We start from the raw sequence: 27844 nt of genomic DNA, 5'->3' as shown, positions 1-27844 counted from the left end.
CTTGGCAGGGCTGTTTCCACACCGAAAAAGCGAATGGCCCGGTGTGTAAGAGAAACGTACTGTGTCAAGTATGTTCACAAAATAACAATGAGCGTGCAGAGGTGGAAGCAACCGCCGCATCGCATGTCGGAAAGCGGATAATGCTCTACTGTTATCATATTCCGCCTAAGGCGATTGTTGGTAGCGCCTTGAGGTTTTAGTACGTATGCACAATCGCGAGTCCCAAATAACCCTACTGCAGTCACTCCGCGGTAGGGCTCATTTCCCCAAGTAAAAAAAGCCTGGTTTCCCATAGATGTGATTGGCAACATTGCTTAAAAACTACACTGTCGAATGACAAATAGTGAAAAATTAAACCAACTTTAAACTAACTTTTTTAAAACAATCAATAGACGCCTAATAAAATCTGCACTTTGCAAACTTAAACTTTTGTCGAAAACATACTACTGTAATATTGTATATAACGTTTACACCATCTTTGAGTATAATATTAGCAAAATCATTTTAGATACAAAGATTTTCAAGTTGTTGGTGAAGCCAGTTGTAGGTAAGAATATATTGAACAGGTAAGGTTTTCCTCATAGTTGTTAGCGAGTTTTATATGGAAATTTCATAGCCTTTGGGAACATTAATGACGTCAGCCACCCCTCGGGATTATACTACAGGTATCCATTTCCGGAAATGTACATAATGGACGCTTAAAAATGTTATTTCCGATGTTCTTAAAGTGTAGGGAAAGTTGACGTTGGAATATAATATCGAGGGTTTAAAAATATTATTCAGATTTTCTTGATAATTATTTTCCGCTTGGTTTTATTTAAAGCTTTTACATTCTAAACGATGCATTACAGACTGAAAAAATACAAGTAGTAACTTAGTTGAGTGTCTGTAAAGCTTACCCATATATAGACGTAGCTTTGATTCCCGGTAAACTTTCTCCTACTTCACTGAAGGATATCACGCAATAGGATACCGGTAAGCACTTGGTATCTATTTCGTCATTAGCGTTTACCTAGTTTTCATCCATCTAACAATATACATAGGGAAAGTATCAAACGTATAATGTAGTATAAACATGGTATAATCAAATTTTCATCTCGCCAAGCCATCAAATATCAATAATGTAACCGCCTAGGGGCAGACGCTGGCTATATGGGATCAAATGTGGCGTCTACGTAATTTGGTGTTTCCGGTTCGGCGATCACCAACGTACATAGTCTAGAGCTGGGTGCTTATTCGCTGTTTATGATTGAGATACAGGTTGAATAACACGACTTTGGAAACAGATAAATAGTTAAGAAAAACACTTTTTGAACGGATTAAAGCTATGTATTACTATTAAAAACTTATAATTTCTAAAAAAGAAAAATATTAAAATTTAGAATTATGTAAATAATTATAAGTTTTTAATAATAATACATAGCTTTAATCCGTTCAAAAAGTGTTTTTCTTAATGTGTAAAAGCTATTTTAACAAAAGACAATACTAGATAAATAGTATATAACAATATTATAGGCTTTAAGATTTTTGCTTGATCCGAAGAATCAAAATTTCTGAAAGTGAAAGTATTCCTCAAAATTTCTGTCATACTTTTTTTTTTTTATAAACTGTGAATAAAGACATCATTTAACATTACGATCTAGCGTAACTTTAACGTCAAAAAGTGCTTCTCTAGTCCATTCTAGTCAAGTCTAGTCAAAACTTCTAAATAGATAGTAGTTTAGGAGAATTTTTTTTTTGATGTACTATTTGTTTATTACTTACCACTGTTCAAGACATACAACTAATATGCACTCACACTAATTCAAGAATGAATGGTGTCAAGCATTTGAATAGCCTTGACGTTTACGTGTTGGTGGAACCTACTACTTAGTAAATAAATAGTAATAATAATCTCATAGCATGTTTAAATATTTACGTTTAAAGTGTACACGAATATCTAACAGGAAAAAAAGAATCAATGTTTTTTTCTCTACTAACGTTTAGATTCTTTATCATAGTACTAACGAAACTTCAGTCTTAGAAAGATGCTAGCGGTTATAGAACAAAACTAATTGATAAATGGACTAGTACTGCGGCTCCCTCCCTCCAGTTTCCTTTATTGATAATACTTTTCTAAACTCTTTAATCTGTGATTCCTATCGTTCAGTGCCTCGTATAATCTACTCCCATGAGCGTGCTCTTTGCATCGTTATAAATAAGGTTGTATAAGATTTTATTGATAATAATATCCGTGGTGCAATAAAGTGTATGAACATCAAATCAATGTTTAATAAAGTTACCACATCATACATAATACTAAATCTACGGCATATTTTACAAAATCCATCCATCTAAAATATATGATAATTGAAGTTAACGTAAGTGTTACAAAAAATAAAATAAAAGAATAAAATTTTTTGGTAAATCAGAAAAAATTAAAAAAATGCTTTCTCTAAAACCGATCAGCCTAATACCGAATATATCCAGCTCCGGATAAGCACTGTTCAATCCGTTAAAATCGCGAAGAATTCGAAAGAGAGGTGCCTGGACTCCTAGGTTGGTTTTTGCAGGAGGAATTTGGAAAATATTTCTGATTTTAGACCTAGGGAATGAGTAAGAGATGACAATTTTAATATCCTGTAAGAGGTCACAGCTCTGTATATGATTATTTAGCACTGTATATAAGAAGGTAACACCGGTTAAGGTTCTCCGACCGTACAGTGATTTTGTTGCTCGGTAATAGCACAATAAGTATGTTTAGATTGAAAGTCGATTGACGTTCAGTTTCAAGGTTATTTGGAAGCAAAGGATAAGTTAACCTCTAAGAAGCTTGGTGTGCTTAGCAGGGCGAGACTATGAAGGTCAAATTCGGCCCCACGTGGAATACTGATTTCACCTCTCGGTTGGAGCTCCCCAGTACCAGCTCCTTCCACTTGACCGTATTCAACGAAGGGCGCTTCGAATTGACGAATTCGACCAGTCACTTTCCGAGCGGCTTGATCCCTTGGCGTTGCGTAGAGATGTGGGATCCCACTGCATCTTCTACCGCATTTACCATGGAGAGTGTTCAGAGGAGTTGTTTGGACCTGCAGCTGAGATCCATCATTGAACTTTAAGGTACAAAATAACATCTGTATCACCTTGACATCCGTCGTCACTATGTGGAATCAGCTACCCACTGAAGTATTTCCGAACCAATTCGACTTAGGGTCCTTCAAGAAAAGAGCATCCCATTTCATGAAAGGCCGGTAACGCACTTGCGAGACTTTTGGCAATGTGACTGTCCATGGACGGTGGTATCACTTAACATCAGGTGAGCCTCCCGTTTGCCTCCTGTAAGATAAAAAATATGTCTTGTATGGTTAAGTCTTGTTCTATAACCAACGGTAAGCACTACCTTACCTTTTCATCTCAATAAAATTAGAAAATTATACTCTAAACTGGACTATTATGCATAGAGTAAATAAGGCAAAAAATTCGCGGATTATAAATATTAATTTAGGATTAGCACCGAAACAAATAAAGCTATATTCCAAATTATAAAATCTGAGTTATTTGCCAAAGGGATTTAACCCTTTTCAATGCTTGTTTTATTATTGACTGTGTGGCTCTTAATTGCGAGTTCAACACATAGGGCGCGAACCCAAAGCTGAAGGTTCCAATTAAAAACAAATTGCTTCGTGAATAAAATCTATGATTGCTTATCCGTGTGCAGGTACTCGTTTTCGCAGTATTTTTTGAAAGGTGTTTTTAATTTAAAACAATTTCGAAAGAGTTTTCAATTATTTCGATTATTTATCATGATATATATATATACGCAGCCCAGTTTAAAAACATATTTTACACTTGGTATAAATTCACATTTATACTTAATATGGTTGATTCATTCTACCCTCATTTTCTTATTACTAAACGTTAAGTAGGTTTGGTGCCGGTTCTTGTATGGATATGTTCAAATAAAACACTTTGTTTGAAGCTTGATAACAACTGGCTTTAATTGTTTAAAGCATGAGATGAATAAGATAATGTCAGGACTACTGGAGGTGCAAAAAAACTAACTTGGCTTATTGAATCGGAAATCTAGTAACACTTTATTTAATGGGAATTATCGGGAATGAAAATGTTACATTACAATTTATGGGTGTGGTATAGACACAGGGTTCATATTGGGCTTCTAGTGTGCGATAATTGTTTACATTCTGTTTACGCTTCTAATTATTAAAATATATACATATATATGTAACTTTACTAATGTTAGTTTACAAACAGGCATTAGGAGGTTATGTCATACCGCCGCCGATGGACACACACATTGCCAGAAGCATCGCATGTTCGTTGGCGGCCTTTTAAATGTTTTGTTCGTAACATCTTGTTTCATTTTTAAAATAATAGAACGAGACGTAAATTTCTATATCTGATAAGATATTTCATACTTGTTTATTTATTTATTATGTACCATAGTTTTAGAACATATACTTTATGCTTTTTTTATGTAACCGGAGGCAAACGGACTGGAGGCTCATTTGATGTTAAGTGATAAATCACATTGCCAGAGACTTGCAAGTGCGTTGCCGGCAGCAATGAGCAGCTGGTTCCACATAATGGTGGTGCGAGGCAACAACTGCCTTAAGAAACGTTTAGTTGTGGAACGACCGACGTCAAGGTGATACGAATTGTATTCGGTATTTTGCCTTGACGTCCGATAGTGAAACAAATATCTGACTAAAATTTCAGAAAAAATAAAATGACTTTCGTATAATTATTTTATGAGTTAATACGGCTACATATTCCATGACATTAGATATTATTTTTAGTTTAATTTGTGTCATAAAAAGATTAAACCATCCTATTTATTCGTTAAACTCTTTTCGTTAAACTCTTTGGAACAAAGGAACGTCGAAAGCCTAGTATTTATTATTTATAGCGAAGTGATATGGCGCGATTTTCATCAGCTTAAACAATGCACTAAGTTTAAAGGTTTTTAATTGTAGTACACTTAAAAACATACTTTTGACTACATCTATGCACCCATTTCAAGAGGAATACACAATATTGTCTCCTAAAGATTTCAGTTATAGATAAAATTTTAATTGAATATGATAATTAAATAAATATGCTTATAGTGGTCATGTATGCTTTAAACGTAATTATTGTTGTGGCAGGCAACCCAATACGTAACCAACTAAGCCCGTGGTTTTAAATCAGTTAATTATATCTAAATAATCAATTATATATATACCTTTAATAACCACAATCGTTACGTTGGGTTTATTAAATGCAATTCGAAAATGACATATGTATGTACATATATAATCTGTATCCCTTTTTGTGACGTAAAAGAAAATGTCAGTTCAGAATTATTTGGTTGACGGATTTAGATTTTAGTTTCCTAAATGTAACAATCGTACTATTGTTTCAACAATACTGTTTTCCACTGAAAAGCCATACATGAGGCTTACAAAAAGATTATGGTGCCCGATTCCATGTGTAATGTTTGAACTAGCGTATTGCATCCTGTGAACGCTCGAGAGTACTTCATAAACGGTTTTGTTAAAATAGCATATCTGTATTGAATTGAAACTCGTTTGTTGCATTGCTTTATACTGAAATAACATTCATAGACCTTGTATTTGTGAAATGTATTGTTAACGGCTACCGTCTTACACGTCAGCTTCAATATATAATTTATGTATTATATATTTAAAATAAAATATACTTTTATTAGATACACGTCTTAAATTTTAAAACTGTCTCAGCGATTTCTAGTCGAGACTTGACAGATGGAACTGTGGCGATTGTTGTCTAAGTTGTCAGATGTCATTCCAGTGACAGCTCAAGTTAGATATATCAATGCCTATTGCTCCAGAGATAATACTTACTATAGGATAATGGTCAGAATCTTCACACGATATTATAGATTTCATGTAGTCAGTTATCGGTATCAGGGATTCAAGCGTTACTATCTGGACTGAAAATATAAAATAGAATTGAAAAAATTGTCGCGGGGTTATGTAATTTATAAATTAAAACTATGGTACTCTTCTATTGTACCACAAACGAAGACTCATTATTCAACATAATTTAACAATGCATTTTTTCTCCTGAAACTAAAAAGGCGATCTTTCGAAGCAAAAGACTAATTAACAAAAGGAAGAATACTAACGTTTTTAACATTCGATGTTAATTTTCACTAATTTACCCTATTAAAGCAATGAACGAATCTTATAAAAATCTAGTATTTGAGTTGAATTATTTTATGCTGACTAAATTTATGTCTAATTGCACTGACGTCCTATTTAAATTTAAAAGAACCTAAGATAAAATTCCTTTTGATATTAAGGATTTAAAGTAAATTATTGCATACCAAATTTAATGCTAATTTTATTAATGAAATTCCACGACTTAAAACCACATAAATGTAGCTAAACAAGTAATGTACGGTTCCAGTGTCAACGGGGGATGTTTTTAATAATTGAGGATATTTCTTATTTAATTTCTATTAAGTGAAATGCTATGTTTATAATGTTTTGAGAGTGCCTGCGTCTGGATATACTCTCGTAGCTTAACTCCAGATATTTAGGAACTTTTATGTATTTTTATGTATGTTTGTAAAGTTTTCACACAAAAACTACACGATAGATTTCAAAAATTACTTCACCATTAGAAAGCTGCGTCTTCACTGACTGACATAGGTTATATTACATTTTCAAAAAAAATAGGGATCCCTAACAAAAATGCAATAATGTAACCCAATTTGTGAAAATATTATACATAAAAAATCATCGCGTGCTCTGTATCAATATCTACAAAAATAATGTTTTACCCATGGCCAATTGTGATGTTACCTGTACCGAGTCGGAATTTCAAAACATGAAATTATTTTCCTGCCACAAAACAAAACCTCGTCAAATCTTGTGTATGATATGATTTGACACTTAAGTTCTACAAACTCTTCTCTAATATGATAGAAGAAAGTTTTGTATTTTAAATTTGTTATTTAATTTTTAACAATTTATCCAGCTGTTAAAAATAAAAATTCAATCTAAAAATCAAGCTAAAAATTCCTGGACTGATTAAGGAATTTCTTTCATTACCTACTTGAAATCAAGAATTTTTCAATACCTACTACGTAATTTGTAAATTTAAAAATGTATTAGATATATTTTCGTAAAGTAAAATCTGTATATTGATTAGATTATGAATGTAAGTGTGTATCTAATAATCTGAAGGGAAGTAATTAAAAACGGAAAGCCAAGTAAAATAAAATATTATACATATTTTATTTTATCCGGATTAGTACACTTTCCACTACGACGAGATCGGTATATACGCGTGTGTAACCGTGGAGCATTGCTGGTATAGTTGTAAAACTAAGGAAACCGTGATTAAGTACTTGGCTCCTACAAGTAAGGTATAGATTATTGAGGATTGAATAAACAGTTTTAATTTTGATAATTGTTAAATCAGTATCCGAAACTTATCAAAGCTGGAACATTCAACTTCTTTTCGGAAGCACCAGAGTAGAAATGAGCAGCTCAGTCATTCGAACGTGGTACAAAGTATAATATTATAATCCTGTTTTCAACTTTGAATAACTTTTTTAATAAAATTGCAAGTCTTGTTTTTGAACTTTCAAAATATTTAAATGGTATTTCATAGTCAATTTTGTGCTTATAAAATTTGCACGGAAAAAGGCCACGTATAACTTCTAACAGTTTTTATTTGACATTTCGTTATGTAGTAAAATGATAATCTTTTGTGAAAATAAGATCAATTTTAGATTTGTATAATGTACTACCACACAAGTTCAAAATACTTCAACCACAAAATAGTTCAATTGACGGACGCTTTCGCTCGAACTTAGTATTATAGCGAAGTCTAAATACCTCTTAAATTTTTTTTAAACACTAATGAAATTAATTGTGTCCATAATAAAAGTCTGTTTATAAGTAATTTATAAATATATTCACATGAATATAATATTTATAAAGTGAGATTATTGCCTTGAACACGCAGCTCGTTGTAATTTAGACTAAAGTGCTATTTGAAGTATAAAAAGGAAACAAATTAAATACTGTATCATAATTATTCGTGTCTTTTGCACTTTATCCACATGCCGCCCACTCATAACGATGTCATTATTGTTGAATCAGATATTTCTTTGAGGTATACGTAGGTAGCATGGAAATCTAATAGGAATACATATTTTTCATTCGAATGACGATAATATAAAGCTCTCGTAGAACTGCTGTCACGGCACGAGCGCTCTGGTGAATTGAAACTACCAGTAATAGGCAGACGTCGAATTAGACTGTGTCTGTATATAATGCACACCTACCGTCAATTTATTAATTTTTCAATATCAGTAGTAACAAATATAAATTCAGTTTTATATATATTACCAGCTAATCCGGCAAACGTTGTTTTGCAATGTATATTATTACTTCTAGGATTTTTTTTGAGTTCAATAAAAATTACTATCTACTGTAATAAAAAATAGGGGTTTATCGTATAGGGGTGAAAATTAAAGGTTGTATGTATTTTTATATGATGTATCATAAAAAAATAAAAATAAAAAAATGCCTAAGAAATATAATACAAAAATTTAGGGGTGGTCCACCCTCAACATTTAGGGGGATGAAAAATAGATGTTGTCCTATTTGCAGACTTAACCGATATGCACACATAATTTCACGAAAATCGGTCGAGCCATTTCGGAGGAGTTTAATTACAAACACCGTGACACCAGAATTTTATATATTAGATGTAAAATACTTATATTGGGACAATTTTTTTTTCTTATCTCATGGTAGGTGGCACACAATGACACTACTCCTGGTCAGGGTTCGCCAAAGCCAGAAAAAAGTCTTGATAACCTGTATTTGTTTGTGTTTTGCATTGCAATCGACTGGAAACTCATGAATTTGCTGTCATAAAACGTTTTGACATTTATAACGCGGGCACATCGCAAGTTATGTTAGAACTGGTTAGGAAAATTTAATTCTAAGCAGGATCAGATATTTTATGTACAAAAATTGCAAAATTCATTTTAGTGTCTGAATCATAAATGCCAACTACTTATAAATTTGATTTAAGTTACATTGCAATCTGTTTTTCAATATTTCAATATAGTCTTGAATACTGCATTGGTTTTGCTCGATACACAAAATATACACATGAATTCTAACCAATATTCTAAAAAAGCCTAATTGTACTGTTTTAAATATTTTTTGTCTCTTTCTGTCAATATATATTTACGCTATGATGAAAAGAGCTGCTTTTGATTCAACTGTGTAATCAGACTGATTCAGGTTTTATTAATAAAGCGTTTATTATAATAACAATAGGGGATATCTTATTACACTTAATATATATAATGTAATTATAACAGCTAAACCCTTTGTAACCACTTTTAGGGACTAACTAAAACTATCCAGAAGTAAATAGAGATTAAAATGTCATTTATCAAATATGCCATTTACACCGGGAACCTTGTCATTATTAAGGGTCATTTCTTTAAGAAATCATTAACTTTAAATGAGTGACAAAAATGAGCTTTTATTAACATTTCCTCAGTCCGTTTTCCTTATTTAAATGATAATTAGATATAAATTCTGAAGGCTTTCAGGGCAAATAATAATGTCGAGTTTACTTGTCTTTTGAGGCGCACTTTGTAGGCTGTTTATTACGTAAAGTATGACTATTCGATTTGGTAACTCTCAGTTAAATTATTCAATGCCTCGAATTCGGATGGAAAACACCAAATTTGTATAATATATTAATCTATTAGGTTAATTAAAACACAAAAACAATCCACAAGCTATGCTTTACACTACATTACATTCATTTATTTTATATCCTTTGATTAACGTGGGATGAAAATAAATAGCGTACAGCGTACAAACATTATTATTATATTTTTGGAACCGTGAATAATAAATAATGTACTTATTGCCTTGCCTTGCCTATCCTTGACTTCCTTTCGTTCAAAAGTACGGCATATTGGTCTACCTTTTAAAACAATTTAGAATAAATGGACTGTAGGCGAGCCTATAACGAGATTGCAAATGTAATATCTTATACTTGTTAGACATATATTTGTCTTTATATAACAAAGGGCAAAAGGGCAGGAAGCTCACCTGATGGTAAGGCAGATAATGCCAGACGACTCGCGAGAGCGTTTTAAACCACAACCTTTAAACCCTTTTTTATTTTTCATCTTTTTAATATATATTTTTTAATTTAGTAGCTAATTTTATTAATTCAAATGAATTAATTACGATTGCATGCATTTTTGATCATTGTTTTAATTAGTAATGAATGGTGCTTATCTGTATAAGCATCTTGATGCTTAAAGTAACGAACGAACGAAACTAAAGAAGCATTCGTTCAAACAAATAATCAAGATTTTAAAATAGAAATAGTAAACAAATGTTATTGTAAATAATGGAGGGAACTGTTTGTTGACCGTCGCCAATTTGCTGCAGCATCGACGTTTGCTCTCAATTCTATTTTCTTTCAAACCATGAAACTACTTTGATAGACCGAGTAATTCTAATATACGTACGGCAAAACGGTAAACGTAAGAAAGTATTTGCATATTTCTGACTTGTTTTTTTAATGGGGACTAAGTTTGTAGGGTAAACGAAACGATTAAATGTGTGTAGATCAACTAATGTAAATGTTGGATTGAAACTGTTTATGTCTAATCTTAAGATATTTTAGTCTGTTAATAATTGAAAAAAATTGCATAATTTTAACTAACATATTTGTGGTAGATTAAGTAACTTATTGGCTTACGTACAAAGTAGTGTTAATGTGTTTCTGGATATCCGTTTATAAAATGAATGGAATAGATATTAAATATTTTCGCTTCATGTCTATGGACTGTGGGACTATAAATATGAATTACTAATGTTATTTATATGTAATTAGATACAATTCTCATCTTAAACGCACGATGGCTGAGGTAAAATTATCCAAAAAAAAACATCAAAGAAGTAATATGCACGTCATTCGAGGAAAACCAAATATTTTATATAAAGTTTAAAATTGGAACTATATTCTTCATATAAAGGTGCAAATTTCAAAATTCACTTAGGATTTCATTGCTCATGGTATTTCTCAGTCACTTTGCCGAATGAACGACGCATAAATGGCCTTTCAATTACTTACCCGGAAAATTCGAGATCGACTTGAACAGAAATTTGTGTAAATGTCTCGAAGTGAGTTTTCCGTACACTGGCGTCGGGCCATAATCAATTCTAGTACGAGCGGTACGAGCTACATAGGCAATGTTTCCGCATTTGAAAACGGAAATCAGCCTTCCCATCGCAGTACTTGACATGAAAGCTTATTTGTGTCTTATTACGGAATACTACAGAGTCGTACGTTATTGTTAGAGAGAGCTTATAGCTCTATTTTAATTAAATTAAACTCTTTAAAGGGCGCACTCTCGACTCCTGGTATTGAAAGTGTGGATAAGCTGTATCACTTACTATCAGGTGAGCCACCTGCCCGTTTGCCCGCTGTTAGAAAAAACATAATTACTCCTGTCTTTTTCTGACAATTTGTACTTAGGCATTGATATGAGATGAGTACTATTCTTAAAACAGACGAATTAGATTTAAAATCAAAGTGAAAAGTAAGACAGTTTTATTTCCCTTCACTCAGTAAGTGAAGCAATAAAAAATAAACATAAATATCTACCTTTAACATTTTAAACACATATTAAAAAGATGTATCTGTGCGATCTAAAGGAACCTATCTACTATATAGTTTAAATAATATTCTAAAAAAAAAAAATTTTAATTTTAATTAATTTTATGACCGTAGTAGTGTGTATACCGAATACGAAGCTTGTAATATCTGAAAAAAATTATGTATCACTTTCACTTGCATTATGTTAAGTAACCTATTGTTTAAAACCAAACTTACTGATACAAACAATTCCATATCAAACACTTTTACATTGAAAGCTGTTATCTGCACGTGTACCTGTAAAATATAATTATTATTAATTCTTAATAATATATATAAACATATTCATTAATTATTCATAAAACAATAACTAAAGCAGTAAAACAGAAAAACCGACCAATACAATTTCTAAATTTAAATTTAGAACTCATTATAAATTTTAAACTTATTTTTTTAATTAGCTGTATATATTTTTGTATAATTCGTTACTAATTTTATATGTATGTACATTTTTATTTTATTTTGTCCGCGCGGGGATTGTGCAGTTTGATTGACAGTAATGTCTCTCAAAAAGCAATATTATTACATAATATTCGAATTCGATATCCTGGGTTCTTATCAACATTCCAAATTTAAATTATAAATCAAAGAATTATAGAGGTTTAGAAATATTCTAGTATTTAATATATACCTGCGACCTGGCGATTATGAATTGTACCATTCGCCGTATTTCTGGCCGGTGTATCTGCTCCCAGCCACCACAATATATCAATGTCGCTGTTTCTAAGGACTGAATTCAACAATTTACATTTCCCTGTCTTACTTCCAAAGTGTAACAAATCACCAGTGTTGCATATACAATATTAGCACTTTTGAAGCTTCAGAGGCTTAGTAGTAGTATTTATTAACTCCTATACTTTGTAGTTTACAAGTACATAGACTAAAACTATAAGCGAAATAGACAAAAAAAGGGTGGCACATGTTTGTCTTTCGTTTGCCAACTTGTTTGTTCACCAGTAAACTTTCAGAAAGCAACATAACATTTATAAACAGCGTAAAAAATGCATTTGCGCAAATAAAACCTCTCCCAAAACAAAATGATAATGGCCTATAACCCTTTTAGCATCTCTCCCAAAACAAAATAATAATGGCCTATAAATACCAAAACTTACTTGAAAGATTGTTACTATTATGGTTGAAGAGAAAAGTTTTTATCTTAGATATCGATTATACCTATATAGCACAGTTCTAAAATTTCATTTATACATTTATTGTAATCAAAATCGCTGACTACTTAGGTATTTAAAGTGATGTACTTACCATATCTTTCAATTTAGCTGAATATAGACAAGGAAGGAAAATATGTAAGGTACTACCAATACTAAAAATTAAGTATTTTAAATCAAAACCTGCACCCTGAAATTAAAGTATAAAAAACAGTAAATCATAACCGCAAATTGCAATGTGATCCAAATTCGAATGAGTCAACTATGGATAATTATTCCTAGGAAATCTACAATCACTGCGATAACATTATAAATACTGTCCTTTGGGTCGGCCAGGTAGTGGTTAGACTTGTCAAGGGAGGATCCCTCTAGGTTAGAGGCAAATAGAACCTTCCTCAACATTTTTGAGTAACAAATCATCGCAGTCAATCTAGCCATAGATTGTAGAGGTTCTCTCTATCAGGTGATCTTAATGGCAGCCAAGTTTTAAATTGCTCATATTTACGTTAAATAGGTATTATTAATTAATTACGTAAAAGGTTTAATATTAGAGATATCAGAAAAAAAATCCATATGGCGTATGACATCAAATTTTGGTCGAAAGTGTTTCTCCTATTTGACAAAGGTAAGTATATGCATACATATACTTATATCATTATATTAATATCAATTATAATTATATTTTTGCTAGCGACGTATTGAAAATTGCATGAATCTGTTCAGATGTTTTTAAGTTTATTAATCTACCGACGATTGAGGTAAAGACCTCAATCAAAATTACATATTATAATAATGTGTAATTTTAATTATTATTTTCTGTTATGAGAAAATGCTATATACAAGAGGCAATAAATGTCTACACTGTCCGATGGCTCGCATCCAAAAGGACTTAATAATGTCCGCTGTTATAGCACTAATCAAGAACGAAAAGAAGGCATTGCATCGTGAAACACTTAATATATAATTTAATAATTGGTCTTGTAATTCTAATAAAATAAAAACATTGGATACGTTACATCAATTAATATATACATGATATTACACAGTTGTATCATCGTAGCCAGCAATATCAAACCAAGCCAAATACTAAAAGTGTTTTGTATGATATCGACGAACCTAAAAACAGAACAAAAACATGGAACGCCCGACAGAAGTGATAACTTAAACTAATCTAAGTTGAACTATTTAATATCGAAATTGCTTAAGTTGAGAAAAGCTTATTACTTAAATTTTATGTATATGATAATATTACGATAGGGGATTTATTAATAAAATGTTTAAATTTATTTTTATAATCACTTTTAATTACTGTGACAGATTGAGGGTAGATGCTCATTTTCAACAGAAAATGTCTAGCGCACACTAAACACCGATTATAGAGAGGGCGGGTTAGAGCTAGATAGACTGGCGTTGTAACGCGTTACGTAACGAAGTGGTTTACCCTCCCGTAACAAGTTAGTACTTCAGTATAAATACTTAGTCAAAGTAATGTCAAGGCCTAAAAGGATCATGACCAGGATAGAAAGAACAATGTATGGTATATACAATGATATTAAGGTTTAGTTACTTCTTGTGTAAGTACTAACCGTGCCGATGCAAATCGAAACGAATCCGATGTTGACTTTCTGAATAAATTACTGTTTCCCCCAGGAATCTAACCGCCAAAAGCAATAAAATTATCTATTCTATATCTAGTTTCTATTTCATTATAATTTACTCGAAAAACCTTCCCTTAATTTTAACAAAGCCTTTGGAATAAGTTTTTTTTTAATATAATTTGGAACCCAAGATTACCTGTAAAGTCTGTTTTGCTCTTTAATAACTTCAGCAATTCTTGATTGTACTTCATTGACGTCTGCTTTCACAGCTTCTTCGAACATTTTGCAATAGATTTTCATTTTCAAACATGCATGGTTAGTGGATAAGCCATAAAATGAGTCATAGCCGGAAAATCCGACCAGGTAAATGAAGCAGAAATAGACCATATACAAAAACATAAGTTCGTACAGTGGCGATTTATATCTGTCATCGTCCGCCACAAAAGGTATTCTTACTTCGTGTACCATAAACTTTCGATTGACACCTTGAAACTCATAGTACATATTTCTAGCAAGGGCCATAGCTGGAAAAACTAACACGACTAATGCTACTGTAATGAACCATCCTCTCTCGGTGTAAGTCAAGTTGTTTTTGATGCTTTCGTCCGCGATCGCCTGATACGGGGCAGACATGTCATTATACAGAGCGTAGTCGCGGTTGATTTCGTTTATTAATGCAAAGGCATGCTGGTTGCAGTAACATTGAATCAGCATCTGTTAATTGATTTTTATAAATTTAATTCACCGAACAGAAACAAAAAATATTTATTAGATAGAGGTAGTTTTGGCCTAGTGGCTCGACCGTGCGATTCTAATCCCTGAGGTTCGAACTCCGGCTGTGCATTAAATAACGTTACAGACGCATTTAGTACTCGCTCGTACGGAGAAGGAAAACATCGAGAGGTAACCGGAATGCTTTAGACTCAATTTGCATGCCAAAGTCGACGGCGCTACTTTACTTTTAAAAAAACTATACAAAGATTTTTTAAAAGAGTTTTTTATGATTTCTTTAAATTCAAGTTTACAACAATTACTCTGGTAGCATATGAAAGAATACTAATTTTCCATTATTATGTTCAAGAGCGTGGTGGAAAATATTAACAAAACTCTTGAATATAATTATGATTTCCGCTGTTTTTTTATTGTACACCTTTTAATTACTTAAAATATTAACGAAAACATGAATTCATTTTTATCCTTTAACATATAAATTTTCACGTTTGACAGTGTAAATATATAATTTATATGGATAATTCGATGTCTGAAAAACCAATATTGGTATAATTAAAGTAGCCAAAGCTTACAAGAAGGTTAAAATAAAAGAGAAACGTAATGACCTGACTTTAAGATGTTAGTACGGTTTTAAAATACAATACCTTAAAAAGAATGGCGAGAAACGGTCCGAGTAGGTTAGTTTGCTGAATAAATTCTACTATGTTTCCATCCATGGCATATCTAACGAGATCTATATTGATGAATATTACCAAAGGTAGCGTTGTTAATGTGATTAATCCTGAAAAAGAAATAACTTTAACAAACCCATATTTACCTATTTTAATCAAAATGACTAATAAATTATTTAAAAGTTAAGATTCCAATGACAACCTCATTATTGCTGTAACTTGGAAAAGATTTTAGAATTCCTTAAAGATTCAGTTTAAATTAATCTCAGTATTGCTGTAACTTGGATTTTTTTTAATTGCTTACAGATTTTAACGCTTGGTAATCCAAACCTTAGCTCTGTAGCAATGGATATTTTCTTATTTCCCTAATTCAGTAAGAGCTTACTTCTCGACCGACTAGAACATATATCTATCGGAGAATATCGCGAAGAAACTTTCAAGTCCCCCAGGTATTTTACCTCAAAATCGACGTGTATCATCTGCACACACAGATGATATACATCAGCACAACGGTAATAGTCTGTGCCCGACTCTTACATACATATAAAGATGATAAATGATTAGGAATCCGATGGGGTTTCATCGCGTTACTTCGTATGAAACATATTTAAGAGGTAACAAACTAATATTAAGATTAATACAATACAATAAATATACATTTCTTACCAAAACCAAATAAACGGTGTTTAATATATTTGGAATTTGGGTAAACGAAAGAGGTTGTCATCGAAAATGTGGTAAATTTATAAGTTTCAGGGAAACTCTTATATTTTCTATAATATTCTGGGATGTTTATAACCATAATTATTAATTACTTTTCTACTTCTTTTACGATGTGATAGGGCACTTCTGGACAACGGTTAAAATGTCTCAAATGTTTTATATAAAAGCGAAAATTAACTTCATATACAGGCTGATTAAAATTGAAGATTATTTTAAATAGGAGCACGTAAGCCATAGATGTTAAGTAAATCTTCGGCTGTGGTAAACAATGCCAGTTGCCTCAATATTTATTGTAATTTTGGAATAAACATATATTTTTAATACAATTAATAAGTATACTAGCAGCCTAAACAGAGCATCTAACGGCTATAGGTTTAAACAATCATAAGTAGCAAAGGTTAAGGTAAGGCTTATTTTGTCAATAACACTCAGAAATACTTTTACTTTGACTTTTAGGATCTGAAATTGTTTCAGTAGTTTTGGAGTTTCTACGTTACAATACAAACGGAAAAATCTTTCCTCTTTAAAATATTAGTCTAAATATATTTCGATAATATCTAGCACATAAAATGAATCACCTGCGTGGCTGATCAAACGATGCTCATGATGCGTTTATTGCAGAACAAAAGGTAGGCACCAAAACTTTCTTTCCCAAGAAGAAATGTCATAAATTAAACAAATGCTTGCACTGCGCACCGCAAAGTTTAGGAACATTTTACAGGACTTCCATGTATAGGTATAAAATTATAATTTTGATTACTTCATTCAGTACGTGATTCTGATATTCGAGATTTCGAACTCACTCTGTATTTTATTACCATATCGTTCCTACATTCAAACTTTTGTGAAATTAGATATGTAATTGTAACTTAATGTGATTATTACACTTTAGTTTTTATTACGTCGTAAGCTAACGCCGCAGGCTTTATCATTATAATATTATAAAATATTCTCATGGTATTATCAAAGGGAATTCCTCTTTCAGGTAATTTCGCGTCATTAATAATTACTCAACAATAACGATTTAGTTATAATCAGGCTATTAATAATTATAACATTTAAATTTCTTGGCTGCTTAAACTTAACACAGGACAATGCCTATCTTGCGTGTTTATTAAGCACAGATAGATTTATAATGCCACAGAGAGATCAAAGTATAAAGAGCTGAGTTACTCATTTCTATGGGACTACCCCCAACTAAAAAGTTTAAAATTTATGTACTTTTTAAATAATTGTAAAAGTGATTATAAGGAGTGTTGAAGAGATTTCTTCCAACTCTTTTTGTCCGTTCTACGCCCTTGATTTGAGAACTGTCCGTTAAATTAGAGTAATTTTAGAAAATGTTTTTTTATAGTACAAAATGATTAATATACATATACATTTAATTTAATTATTTTCAATTTTAGTTAACAACATCATACATAGTACTAAATCTACGGTATATGTTACAAATTCTTTTATCTAAAATGTATGACAATTTAGGTAAACATAAATGTTCCAAAAAAAAAATCCAAACATACAAGAAAAAATAAGTTACAAAGGGCACCAGGCAACAAGGTCAGGTCTTCGTGAATCGCTGCCTTCATCAAATCCTTAGTATATTCTGGTTATGAGGTGCCAATTGACAGAATTATAAAAGCCGAAAGTGGATGGGCCATAAGCTCCGGAGGGATCCTAGGCACACTGTCAAGCAACTGGAATTCTCGGCTGGAAACCTGATGGAAAAAAGAAACGTCCCAAATAAACCAGGCAATGAAGCAGCATTGCAGAAGCAAAGGAAACTAGAATGACGTGGAGTGAAGTTAAAAGAGCTGCCCTGGACTGATCAAGCTGGTTTTCTACGCTGGATGCCCTCTTCCATACCTTTAATATAATCACAATATGTTACATTAGAAAACCGCTGAGGTTTGTATTAATGTAAGCATAGCAATCTTGTTTAGAAGCGCAACAAATTTACTTAATAAACCTAGATCTTAAATATTGTCAGAACAAGACAAAGATTTTTAAATATCAACTAAAACAGCTGTCGGTAAATATGGAAACAATTATTTACATTTTTTAATAGTGGACTACATGTACAATAGCATAAATTAAAAAGTAAAACACAAGACCGGTACGGTCGAAATACTTAAGCCTGTCCATAACTTGCTATAAAGCCAATTGTAAAATGTATAATGTCACCTAAGATATTGTCAATGACAGTTAGCATATTAGACAGCTTTCTCATCATCCTTTAATAGTATTTACATTTTTTTTATCAAGACTGATTTTGCAATGAATTCAATAATTTAATTTTATAAAATGTGGAAGAAACTGCAGAACTCTTTATTTTATTATATATTATTTACACAAGAGGACAATTATAATATAAGTATTTCAGATTATGTGAAAATATGGACTATACAGTTAACTACAGAAGAATTTACATCTTGCCTCAAGGTAAATTAAAACGTTACTTAACATATATATAACTTATAATATTATGTCTCTTCAAAGTCTTACCATGATGGCTGGTTAATAAGATTAAAAAGCGCTCAATAAACTCGAAATATAACTTTTTTTGTCTATTTTATTATTCATATACCTTTCCTTGTATTAATATATATTTTTTTATTTTTTCAGGAGAGCAATCGCATCCTAAAAATTGAAACTAATGAATTGATTACAAATGGGATAGACATGCTATCACATCCAGAGAGTTTAAAAAGTGTAGATGTTTCAGAAGTTGGTGAGAAGTTAAGAATATCATTAAGTAAATCATTTGGTTATCCTCTGAAATTAGCAATGATACTAAAATTGGGGTCCCTTGAACTTGTAAGTATTCAGTTTCTATGTAGGAATTACTGACAGTTTTATTTAGTTTTTATTATCATAATGACCTTTGTCTTTTGCTGTGCTGTATTGCTAATAGATTAGTCTAGAAATACTAGACTCACACAACATAGTCTAGGTACACATAGGCTTCACATATTGCAGATCTTTAGTTAATTAAATAAAATAAAACTAATGTAATATCTTGGATACTTCATATTAATATAGAAAGCACAATAATGAAATGACTTGTCTATATGTATCCATTAGTTAGCAAGTAAGTTGGCCAGGTATTGTGTTTGTATAATTGTTACCCAACAGAATCAAAGATACTAGTCAACTTATTTGCCAGTAACTATAACTCTTAATCCATGATATGTATGTACATAAGTTACACTGTAACTAAAATATCCTCATGTATTAAATAAATATTTCAGTTCTTTCAAAAGGTGACAAAACCATTATTGAAAACAATTCAAGATCTTCACTGCAGTGAAAAAGAGTTACGCCTTTTGTTGCAAAGCAAAGATAAGGAAATAGAGGAATACAAGGCTGAAGCAGGAGACATTTGTTTAAGTTAGTATTTGTTTTGCCTGTACCCAAACATGGTTGCCATTATAAAAAGACCAGACTAGTGTCTGAACTAAGATTTTAACTTGTAAAATATGAAGAGATTTGTCACTTAAATATGAATAAACATTCCTTTTTTCCCTCCTATCCCTCAAGCATTTAAGCCCTATATTTATGCTCCTAGGTAATACCAAAATAATTCTAGTCTAGTCTTTTAACCGAACTGAAGAGCTTAAGCTAATTGAAAGAGTACTCCTTGCTATTAAATTATTTATCTCAGTATCAAATTCTAATTCAACATCCGTCTTATATTTCAAAATTCAGTCTAACACAAGTTAATTCACTAAATATTACTTTCTCAAAATCAACCAGACAACCAATTGTATTTATTAGAAGACCAAACATGTTTAGAATATGGACTAAGTTTTATTTAATATTTTCAGGGTATTTAAAAACTAAAACATACAATGATGTGGCACATATGGAGAAACATACATTATATGAAAACAATTTTGGTTCCATAAGTATACTAGAGAATTTATTAGAAAAGTCAGTTGATATACCTGAAGAACCAATCATGTAAGCTATTATTTTTTTTAATCTTTAAAGTTTTGTCAGTTTAAATAAATAATTAAGATTATATTAATTTTAACGGACAAAACTTTAAAATAAGATAGACACCAGTAGAGATACAATTTATACATATTATTCATTTTAAGGCCTGAATTTGCATCATTTCTTTTCCTTAACAAGTATGTGATCTTCTGTGTCTGAAACAGGTATAGAACAAACATTTCTCAGTCAGATTTTTTTAACTGGTTTCAATGAGACTTTTGTATGCCAACAGTTACTAATACTAGAGGAATTGCTTTATCTTGAATAACGGAATGTTGAAGTCTTATGTAATGACTGTTCTGGTCTCATATAACGATAGGAATATTTATGATGTCACCTAACGTTTTACTTGGTTTGGGGGGGGGGGGGGGGGGTTTTAGAGCGTACATTACATAAAACTTGAATTCTCCCTTTATGTAGGGAACAGGAAACATGAAAAAATTATTTTGTTAAATTCAATATAACTCCTACACTGATTTAGAAGTATTACATTCTTATTACTGTAAATTCAAACACCTGCCTGTTGCCATTAAAATCAGATAAAAGACCTAATGTGAGTGATATTTCTTAATAATAACATTTAGTCAATTGATACTTTTATCCGGCTTCTAAAAATAGAGTTTTGCAATTTGACATGCTATATTCATTATACTGTTTAATTTTATTGAACTTTATGACAAATGATATTTTTTAAATATATTTACAGAAAACAAGATACATATGTCAAAATGGAACCCGCATCACAGGACACACTAGTAGAGGTGAAAACAGAAGTTATGGAATTGAATCAAGATAATATTAAAATGGAGCCACATGACATATCAACAGTCAAAAAAAGAAAAAGAAAACTTAATTTATGATGGGGTAATTGAAGCAGAGACGACGTCTAATAATCATCTATGTAAAATTAAATCTTGCATCTATGGGGTTAAGATAAATCTTATTGGGAAATAATTTTATTTATTAAATTATTTATGCATATATTAGTGAAATTTTCTTGTGGTATATATGTCGCAGCCAACTAGCTGATTCAGCCGTTCAACTACCAGCCTACCCGTTTATTTAACGGCCTGAAAGATGTTCAGCCAGTTAATCAAACAGTTAGGCTAATGAGTTGGATCGATGACGTTTCATTACTTGCCTAGCCTGTTGACTGTTAATTTAAATTTAGTTCCACTTTCTGCCACTCTCAAATTCGAAACGAAACTTCAAACTGTCAATATGGCGTCGGCACACCCAAACTTTTATGGTGTTTTCCGAAATTTAATGAAAAACAACAACTACAATGGAAGAGTATAGTGACAATAATAATATGAATTATGATGACAAACTAAAGCAATTGAATTTTTAAAGAGATATGTTTTATGTCAGATGTTTCATCTTTTTTATTTCTGACTCATGGTCACTCTATCGTACGAATGGCCTAAGCATTGGCCAGCCAGTTTATTAAATGTTACAAAGTCTACGGTTGCATATCTTTCAGGCCGCTAGTTAAACAGCGCTGTTTAGTTAAAGGCTAGGCTGTTAATTGAACGGCATATTAACCTAGTTGCCTGCGACATATGTACCATTTGATTGGCTTTATTGTCCATATCACTCACAGAAATGAACTAGACATTTGAAAAAGGTTTGAATTTACTGCTCATAAGGGAGCGTTCAAATATTACGTCACGCAATTTTAGGAGATTCTTGACCCTTCCCCCACCCCCCCATGAAACTCGCCGTAACGTTTCTGTATCCAATGGTAAAACGTTTCGTGACCACCCCCAGTGACTCTTTATACCTAAAACGTACCATTAGTGGTGTAAATTACTGGAAAGTGGAAAATAATATTAACAATAACCAGTAATTAATCTCCGCCCCGTATCGTAACGTTTTACAAGAGGACAACACCACTCTCCCCCCCTCCCAAATTTCGTTACGTAATACTAGAACGCTCCCTAATTCATGATTAATATAACATAGCATTTTAGACAATTTAGACAATTGCTAAGGTATTATATTAAAATCACACGGGAAATGGGGATGAGGAAATAATTATTTAAATTTCAGGATAGAGTCCAGACTAAGTCCAGAGTAAATTCTACTAGTCTTCTTAGCGCTGAGAATGGCTTCCGTATGTCAAAAACGTAGCTTAGTTACTAGTCCCAATGAATTGTCAATAAAGCAAAGACGTAATAAAAATTTATTTGACATAAATTGATGATAATGATCCAGTTGTGCTGGAATTAAAATGTATAACATTATCCTGTTAATCTAAATGTTATCTTTAACATAACAAAACTGTTTTATCGGATACAACGCGTGCAAAATTTTTGAATTTATATAAATCGGAGTAACGGCATTACTATTATCTGACATTGATATTATACATCACAGGTTTTGACTTTGACGTTGTTAATTTATAAGCTATGGCACGAAAACTAGATTCGCTCTGTGTTCTAGGTGAAAATGAAATTTATAACAAGTACTGAGTAGTGATTGTAATCGTCATTCATATAAGGTGTATCAATATTATATTATAAATGGTTACAGACCAAGACCGAGTTGTTTTCTTGAGAAAGTATTTTAAAAAATTGGCACTAACGATTGTTTGTATGAGAAATGAAGTTATGATAAATTCTTCACCGCAACCCATAAAACAGTTTTTAGATCCGACACACTTCAAACAAAGAGTCTTACAAAGATTTAAAAATATCAACAATACCTTGAACAAAAGATTTCAACCAAAGTCTATAAAATGTTTTTGATTATACAATTTCAATAGATGCCACTACAAATTTTAAATTCGTAAAAAGTGCTTTAATCTACAGAATTAAATTTTAAATTCGTTCTAGACAATTGATGAATCGGTATCTCACTATTTCCTTTACTATGCTATAAATAGATATTCCAAACAAATTTTAATTTTGGAACTCATTTAAAATTCTATTCTGTGTGAGCAATGCATAGGCAGTTTACATATGCCTAAGCCCAAAGGTGAGGACGAGATTCAGAAACGAAACTAACGACGTCACAATTCAATGAATTTTTCACGTAGGGTTTTGTCAAACGTGACGTTAAGTCTTGATTCTGAATCTTACCTTCAGTCTTTAAAGTTATAATCTAAGGCTATATTTAAAAAAATTGGTACATGGGATCTTGTGAGTGAGATTTGTTTATTCATTCCGTATGCGTCCTATACGATGATTAGAGAAGCTGCTTTAAGGTAAACAGCCTGTTAGGAGACGTTGATTAATAATTGAGATTGTCCCTAATCAGGTAGAAGAAAATTGACTATTTTAGTCAGCTAATTTCAGACTATATTAATTACCAATCTTATTTGTAATTTTGAGAGCTACACAAATTTTCTACAAAATTTTTCATTGACTAGTAATATACTAATACTTTTCTATTTAAATAATTATAACAAAAATTTTGTTGTTTTCGCCGAATTTAATTTAGTTATGCCAAAGCCTACTTATTCCAAAGAGGCAAAACACTGATTAGCAATATTGCTATAAAGATTCGTATATTTTATCGCTTATTAAGATAACGTTTCATTGCTTACAGGCCGTTATTAATATATAGTAAACCGTAATAATAATTATATTTTAAGTTCGATAACACAAACTAGGTTGAATTCTTAATTAAATGCTGGATTGATTTTAAATCTAGTTACATTGTAGGAAACCTCGGGCCGTAATTACGTAGTTGTAGTAATTGGAATAGATTTCTAGAACAAATTAATCTAATATCTAGAAATTTCAGACGTTATTATATTGAGAAGGGAAAGGACTTTTGAAAAACATATTAGTTTTAGTCTGCAACATATGGCAAATGTTCTAAACTCTGCACTGCAAGCTTTTAATATCACATACGTGAAAGTCCACTGAATAGTATCCCTTATCATTATCATATAACTACCAAAGCAAAATTTTTGTTGCTGTAAAAATCTTCCACCAGTAATCGACGTTGCCTCAAGCCGTTATGTACTATGAGACTAACAACTGCACTTGGATACGTCTGTCTGGGATTCAGAAGGTTTGATAACGTTCTCTCTCTCTTTTAACTCGAAAGCATCCGCCTGGAATTATATATTACGTCAATCATCTTAAATGCTGGTCCATTTCTCTCTTGGACGCTTTTGTACTGCGTAACAAAAGTACTAAAGAAATATTTTTGTGTACTGTTAACTGAAGATACACGTTCTAAAATTGTATCTAGGAAGACTCATGGCACATGCTATCAAAGCATTTTATCAAATCACGTCAAATGATTCGTGTAAACGGTAAATAGTTGTTAAGGAATAGTTTATTTAAATAAGATTACCTTAGATTCTCTGTATTCCCTTATTTTTCTTGCTAATGTAAGGAAAGCTTCTTCGATGTTTATATTATTCTTGCATGAAACTTCAAAAAATGGCATATCGAAGTCATCTGCAATCTGTAAAGTATTTGAAGGTAAAAGGTTAACGGTATATAGGTATGTTGTTTTTTTTTTGACGTTCTTATGAACATTGTGTTACCTATATGAATAAATGATTTTTGATGTTGTGTTAGGTACACAGTTTCACATTCCAGTTAAATAAAGAAAATATTATACCTTTTGGCCTCTTTCTTTTGGTACAGCTCTATTGTTTTCATGGACGTCAGATTTATTTCCAACTAGAACTTTGATAACATCAGGAGAAGCGTACTGAAAGAGTAATACAAAATGTTAACCAGTGCGTAAATTAAAGATATAACCAAGGGGGGCAACACAATCTTCTCTTTCGTGTCTGAGGGCTGCGGCCTTTATCGGCCGACCCTGCAAGCTCATTTGCGGTCCTTCTGTAAATAAATTGTCCAATTCTACACAGCATCATAAGGATGGCCTTTCCTGTTTTAGTTTTAGGTAAAATATAAACCAACTATCAATATATATAATATATCTATATCGCTGGTATATATATTTGTTAAATGTCGGTTTTAAATATATAATTAAATTTATTATATACGTCACGTTATTGTATTTACAAAATATTTTTTTCTACGTTGATACTTTTTTATCAATTTTAATATCCGTTAACATAATTTGCGTTTTGTATAATACTTAACATAAATATTCATATACCTACTTCTTGTATATTTCTTAGCCAATAAGACAAATGGTTGAAAGATTCCAGATTTGTAATATCGTACATAAGAATAATTCCCATCGCGCCTCGGTAGTAGGCTGTAGTGAGGGTCCGGAATCTCTCCTGGCCAGCTGTATCCCATATTTGAAGTTTAATTGGCACTCCATCCAGGTTAATTATTTTTTGCTTGAAGTCTATCCCTGTAATGTAATTTTTACAAAGTATAAATTCAAATTCAAAATCAAGGACGTCAATAAATAAATACATATTTAATGCTAAATGCTTCTAATTTTACATTTACTGCCAGTTCTCAAATCAAAGGCATATAATGGACTAGAAGAACGGGCAATAAACTCTCCGCGACTCTTTAATCGCCAAGTTTTTTGTTTTACAAAATGTTTACAACGAGCTGCAACCGTTACTCCAAGTTTCACATGACTTCTTAATTAATTAATAATAAAACAAATAAAAAACACAGATTTGTCCTCTATCAGCAGTAGTAGTAGCACTTAAATTCTCGTGGGAATAACAAGCAGATTTTTATTTCACAGCATTTTTTAAATAGATATATAGGTGATCAGCCTTCTGTGTCTGTTCGCCGCGATTGTTGGATATAAGACTTGCCAACTTTTTTACGATGTTTTCAATCTCCTTACGAGAAAATGTTATTTGCGCACATACAAAGAACAATAAATTGGTGCAACCGGGATTGAAATGAATGACCTCTGTCGAGAATCGAGTTGAGTTACGACTAGACTAACACTGCGCTGAATCATTATTCTGGTGCGAAGAGTATTCTATTTTGTATCATCATATATTTGGATCGAAAAAATTTCTTTAAGATTAAATTTTCAAAACGTTACAGCAACTAATAAATTAAATATAAATTTGAGTATATCAAATACCTGTACTAAATTGAATGAATCGAAACATTTTTTACTCATCAGCATAAATGAATTCTGGACCTACACCAACGTTCGGAATCTTTTGCATTCGTTTTATGAACAGAAATTAGTCATAAAGTTTATAGGTCGTCTCGTCTGCATAATTAAAATTACCTCTGTATACTTTTTATTACAATTACGACCAACTACAACCAGAGGACGGAAAATTTTTGTTATCTATTTTTTACTTAGCCACAGTATTTATTCAAATCATAGTTTTTTTTTTAATATTCTTAACACCAAGTCTAGTAACAACATAGGTATAATTTACCTTGTATACATTTCGTAAAAATAGAATTGGTCGCTACTTTAGCATTGGCATAAAACTGTATACTGACGTATAAAACACCCCGGAAATTCGATAAATCAAAATTAAAATCGTAAATGGTATTGTTCTACGTCATAGCTTATTGTTCTTACAATATCCGCAATATTCCTTATTTTCTTAAGTCCTAACATCACCTGACTCACAAAGGGTAATAAACTGTATGAAGTAAATTTACTCACCTATTGTTGATATATAAATATCGTAATATCTTTCGTCACAATATCTATGCACAATACACGTTTTACCGACATTTGAATCGCCCAAAACAAGCAATTTGTACGTTGCAGAGAAATCTAAAGCCATCTTTTTGTTTACGTTGAGTGAACGCGGGTGGTTGCCCAAAACATCGGATGAACTGTCAAAAGTAAGAAAAATCAATGAAGGCCAGAGCGCATGTGCGGTTTTAGGTGAACTCCGTATTGCAACAAGTACGTACCGATTGCCTACCCGTTATTTACCTTGCATTATGTTATTCTTTTGAGACAAATAATCTCGTATACGTTCCATGTACTTCGTATAAATAGACTATTGTACATTTTCATTTTTCATACATTTAGGACGAATATATTTAAGTACATGTATAGAAAAAAACACTAACTTTTAAACACTAGTAGAAGTTTTTGAAGGTATTTCTGAAACAATGTAAAATAATTTGAATATATCAGCAGGTTGAATATTTTATAATGGAATAAAGATTCAAATAATATTCTTTCAAGGCCCGTATTGCAAAAGATACCTCAAGTTGCAATCTCCGCTTGAGCATTGTCAAAGTCCAAAAAGAAAAAATAATTAGACATCTCCTGACGTCCTAGAATATGGGCCAAAGTTTATAGTTTTTTTTCATTG

At 31.7% G+C, this 27844-nt stretch overlaps 3 protein-coding genes across 5 annotated transcripts; 1 reads left to right on the top strand and 2 right to left on the bottom strand.

The window, feature by feature from the left end:
* Nucleotides 1–11805: 11805 nt before the first annotated feature.
* LOC123710600 (odorant receptor 13a-like) lies at nucleotides 11806–15220 on the bottom strand. The gene is made up of 6 exons (XM_045662615.1): nucleotides 14703–15220; nucleotides 13925–14024; nucleotides 13003–13098; nucleotides 12374–12472; nucleotides 11920–11979; nucleotides 11806–11850 (listed from the first exon to the last, which is right to left on the bottom strand). The coding sequence occupies exons 1-6, from the start codon at nucleotides 15218–15220 to the stop codon at nucleotides 11806–11808; spliced, it is 918 nt and encodes a 305-aa protein (XP_045518571.1).
* Nucleotides 15221–18895: 3675 nt separating this feature from the next.
* On the top strand, nucleotides 18896–23145 carry LOC123710900. 2 transcript variants are annotated; one of them, XM_045663198.1, is made up of 6 exons: nucleotides 18896–19071; nucleotides 19255–19446; nucleotides 19881–20019; nucleotides 20457–20592; nucleotides 21335–21492; nucleotides 22681–23145. In XM_045663198.1, exons 1-5 carry the CDS (start codon nucleotides 18934–18936, stop codon nucleotides 21486–21488), a joined length of 759 nt encoding a protein of 252 aa, XP_045519154.1. In that variant the 5' UTR covers nucleotides 18896–18933; the 3' UTR covers nucleotides 21489–21492; nucleotides 22681–23145. The 2 variants fall into 2 exon arrangements, with proteins under 2 accessions (XP_045519154.1, XP_045519153.1); XM_045663197.1 differs by lacking the exon at nucleotides 22681–23145 and having other exon boundaries at nucleotides 21335–21611.
* A 16-nt stretch (nucleotides 23146–23161) lies between these two features.
* On the bottom strand, nucleotides 23162–27521 carry LOC123710901 (ras-related protein Rab-8A). 2 transcript variants are annotated; one of them, XM_045663199.1, is made up of 6 exons: nucleotides 27457–27521; nucleotides 27178–27353; nucleotides 25727–25926; nucleotides 25213–25305; nucleotides 24940–25053; nucleotides 23162–24694 (listed from the first exon to the last, which is right to left on the bottom strand). In XM_045663199.1, the coding sequence occupies exons 2-6, from the start codon at nucleotides 27299–27301 to the stop codon at nucleotides 24611–24613; spliced, it is 615 nt and encodes a 204-aa protein (XP_045519155.1). In that variant the 5' UTR covers nucleotides 27302–27353; nucleotides 27457–27521; the 3' UTR covers nucleotides 23162–24610. The 2 variants fall into 2 exon arrangements, with proteins under 2 accessions (XP_045519155.1, XP_045519156.1); XM_045663200.1 differs by lacking the exon at nucleotides 27457–27521 and having other exon boundaries at nucleotides 27178–27368.
* Nucleotides 27522–27844: the final 323 nt, after the last annotated feature.

This window comes from Pieris brassicae, chromosome 6 (genome assembly GCF_905147105.1).
Source record: "Pieris brassicae chromosome 6, ilPieBrab1.1, whole genome shotgun sequence".
Taxonomy (NCBI): Eukaryota; Metazoa; Arthropoda; class Insecta; order Lepidoptera; family Pieridae; genus Pieris; species Pieris brassicae.
Note: the sequence above shows the minus strand (reverse complement) of the source record. Positions and strands in the feature narration are given on the sequence as shown.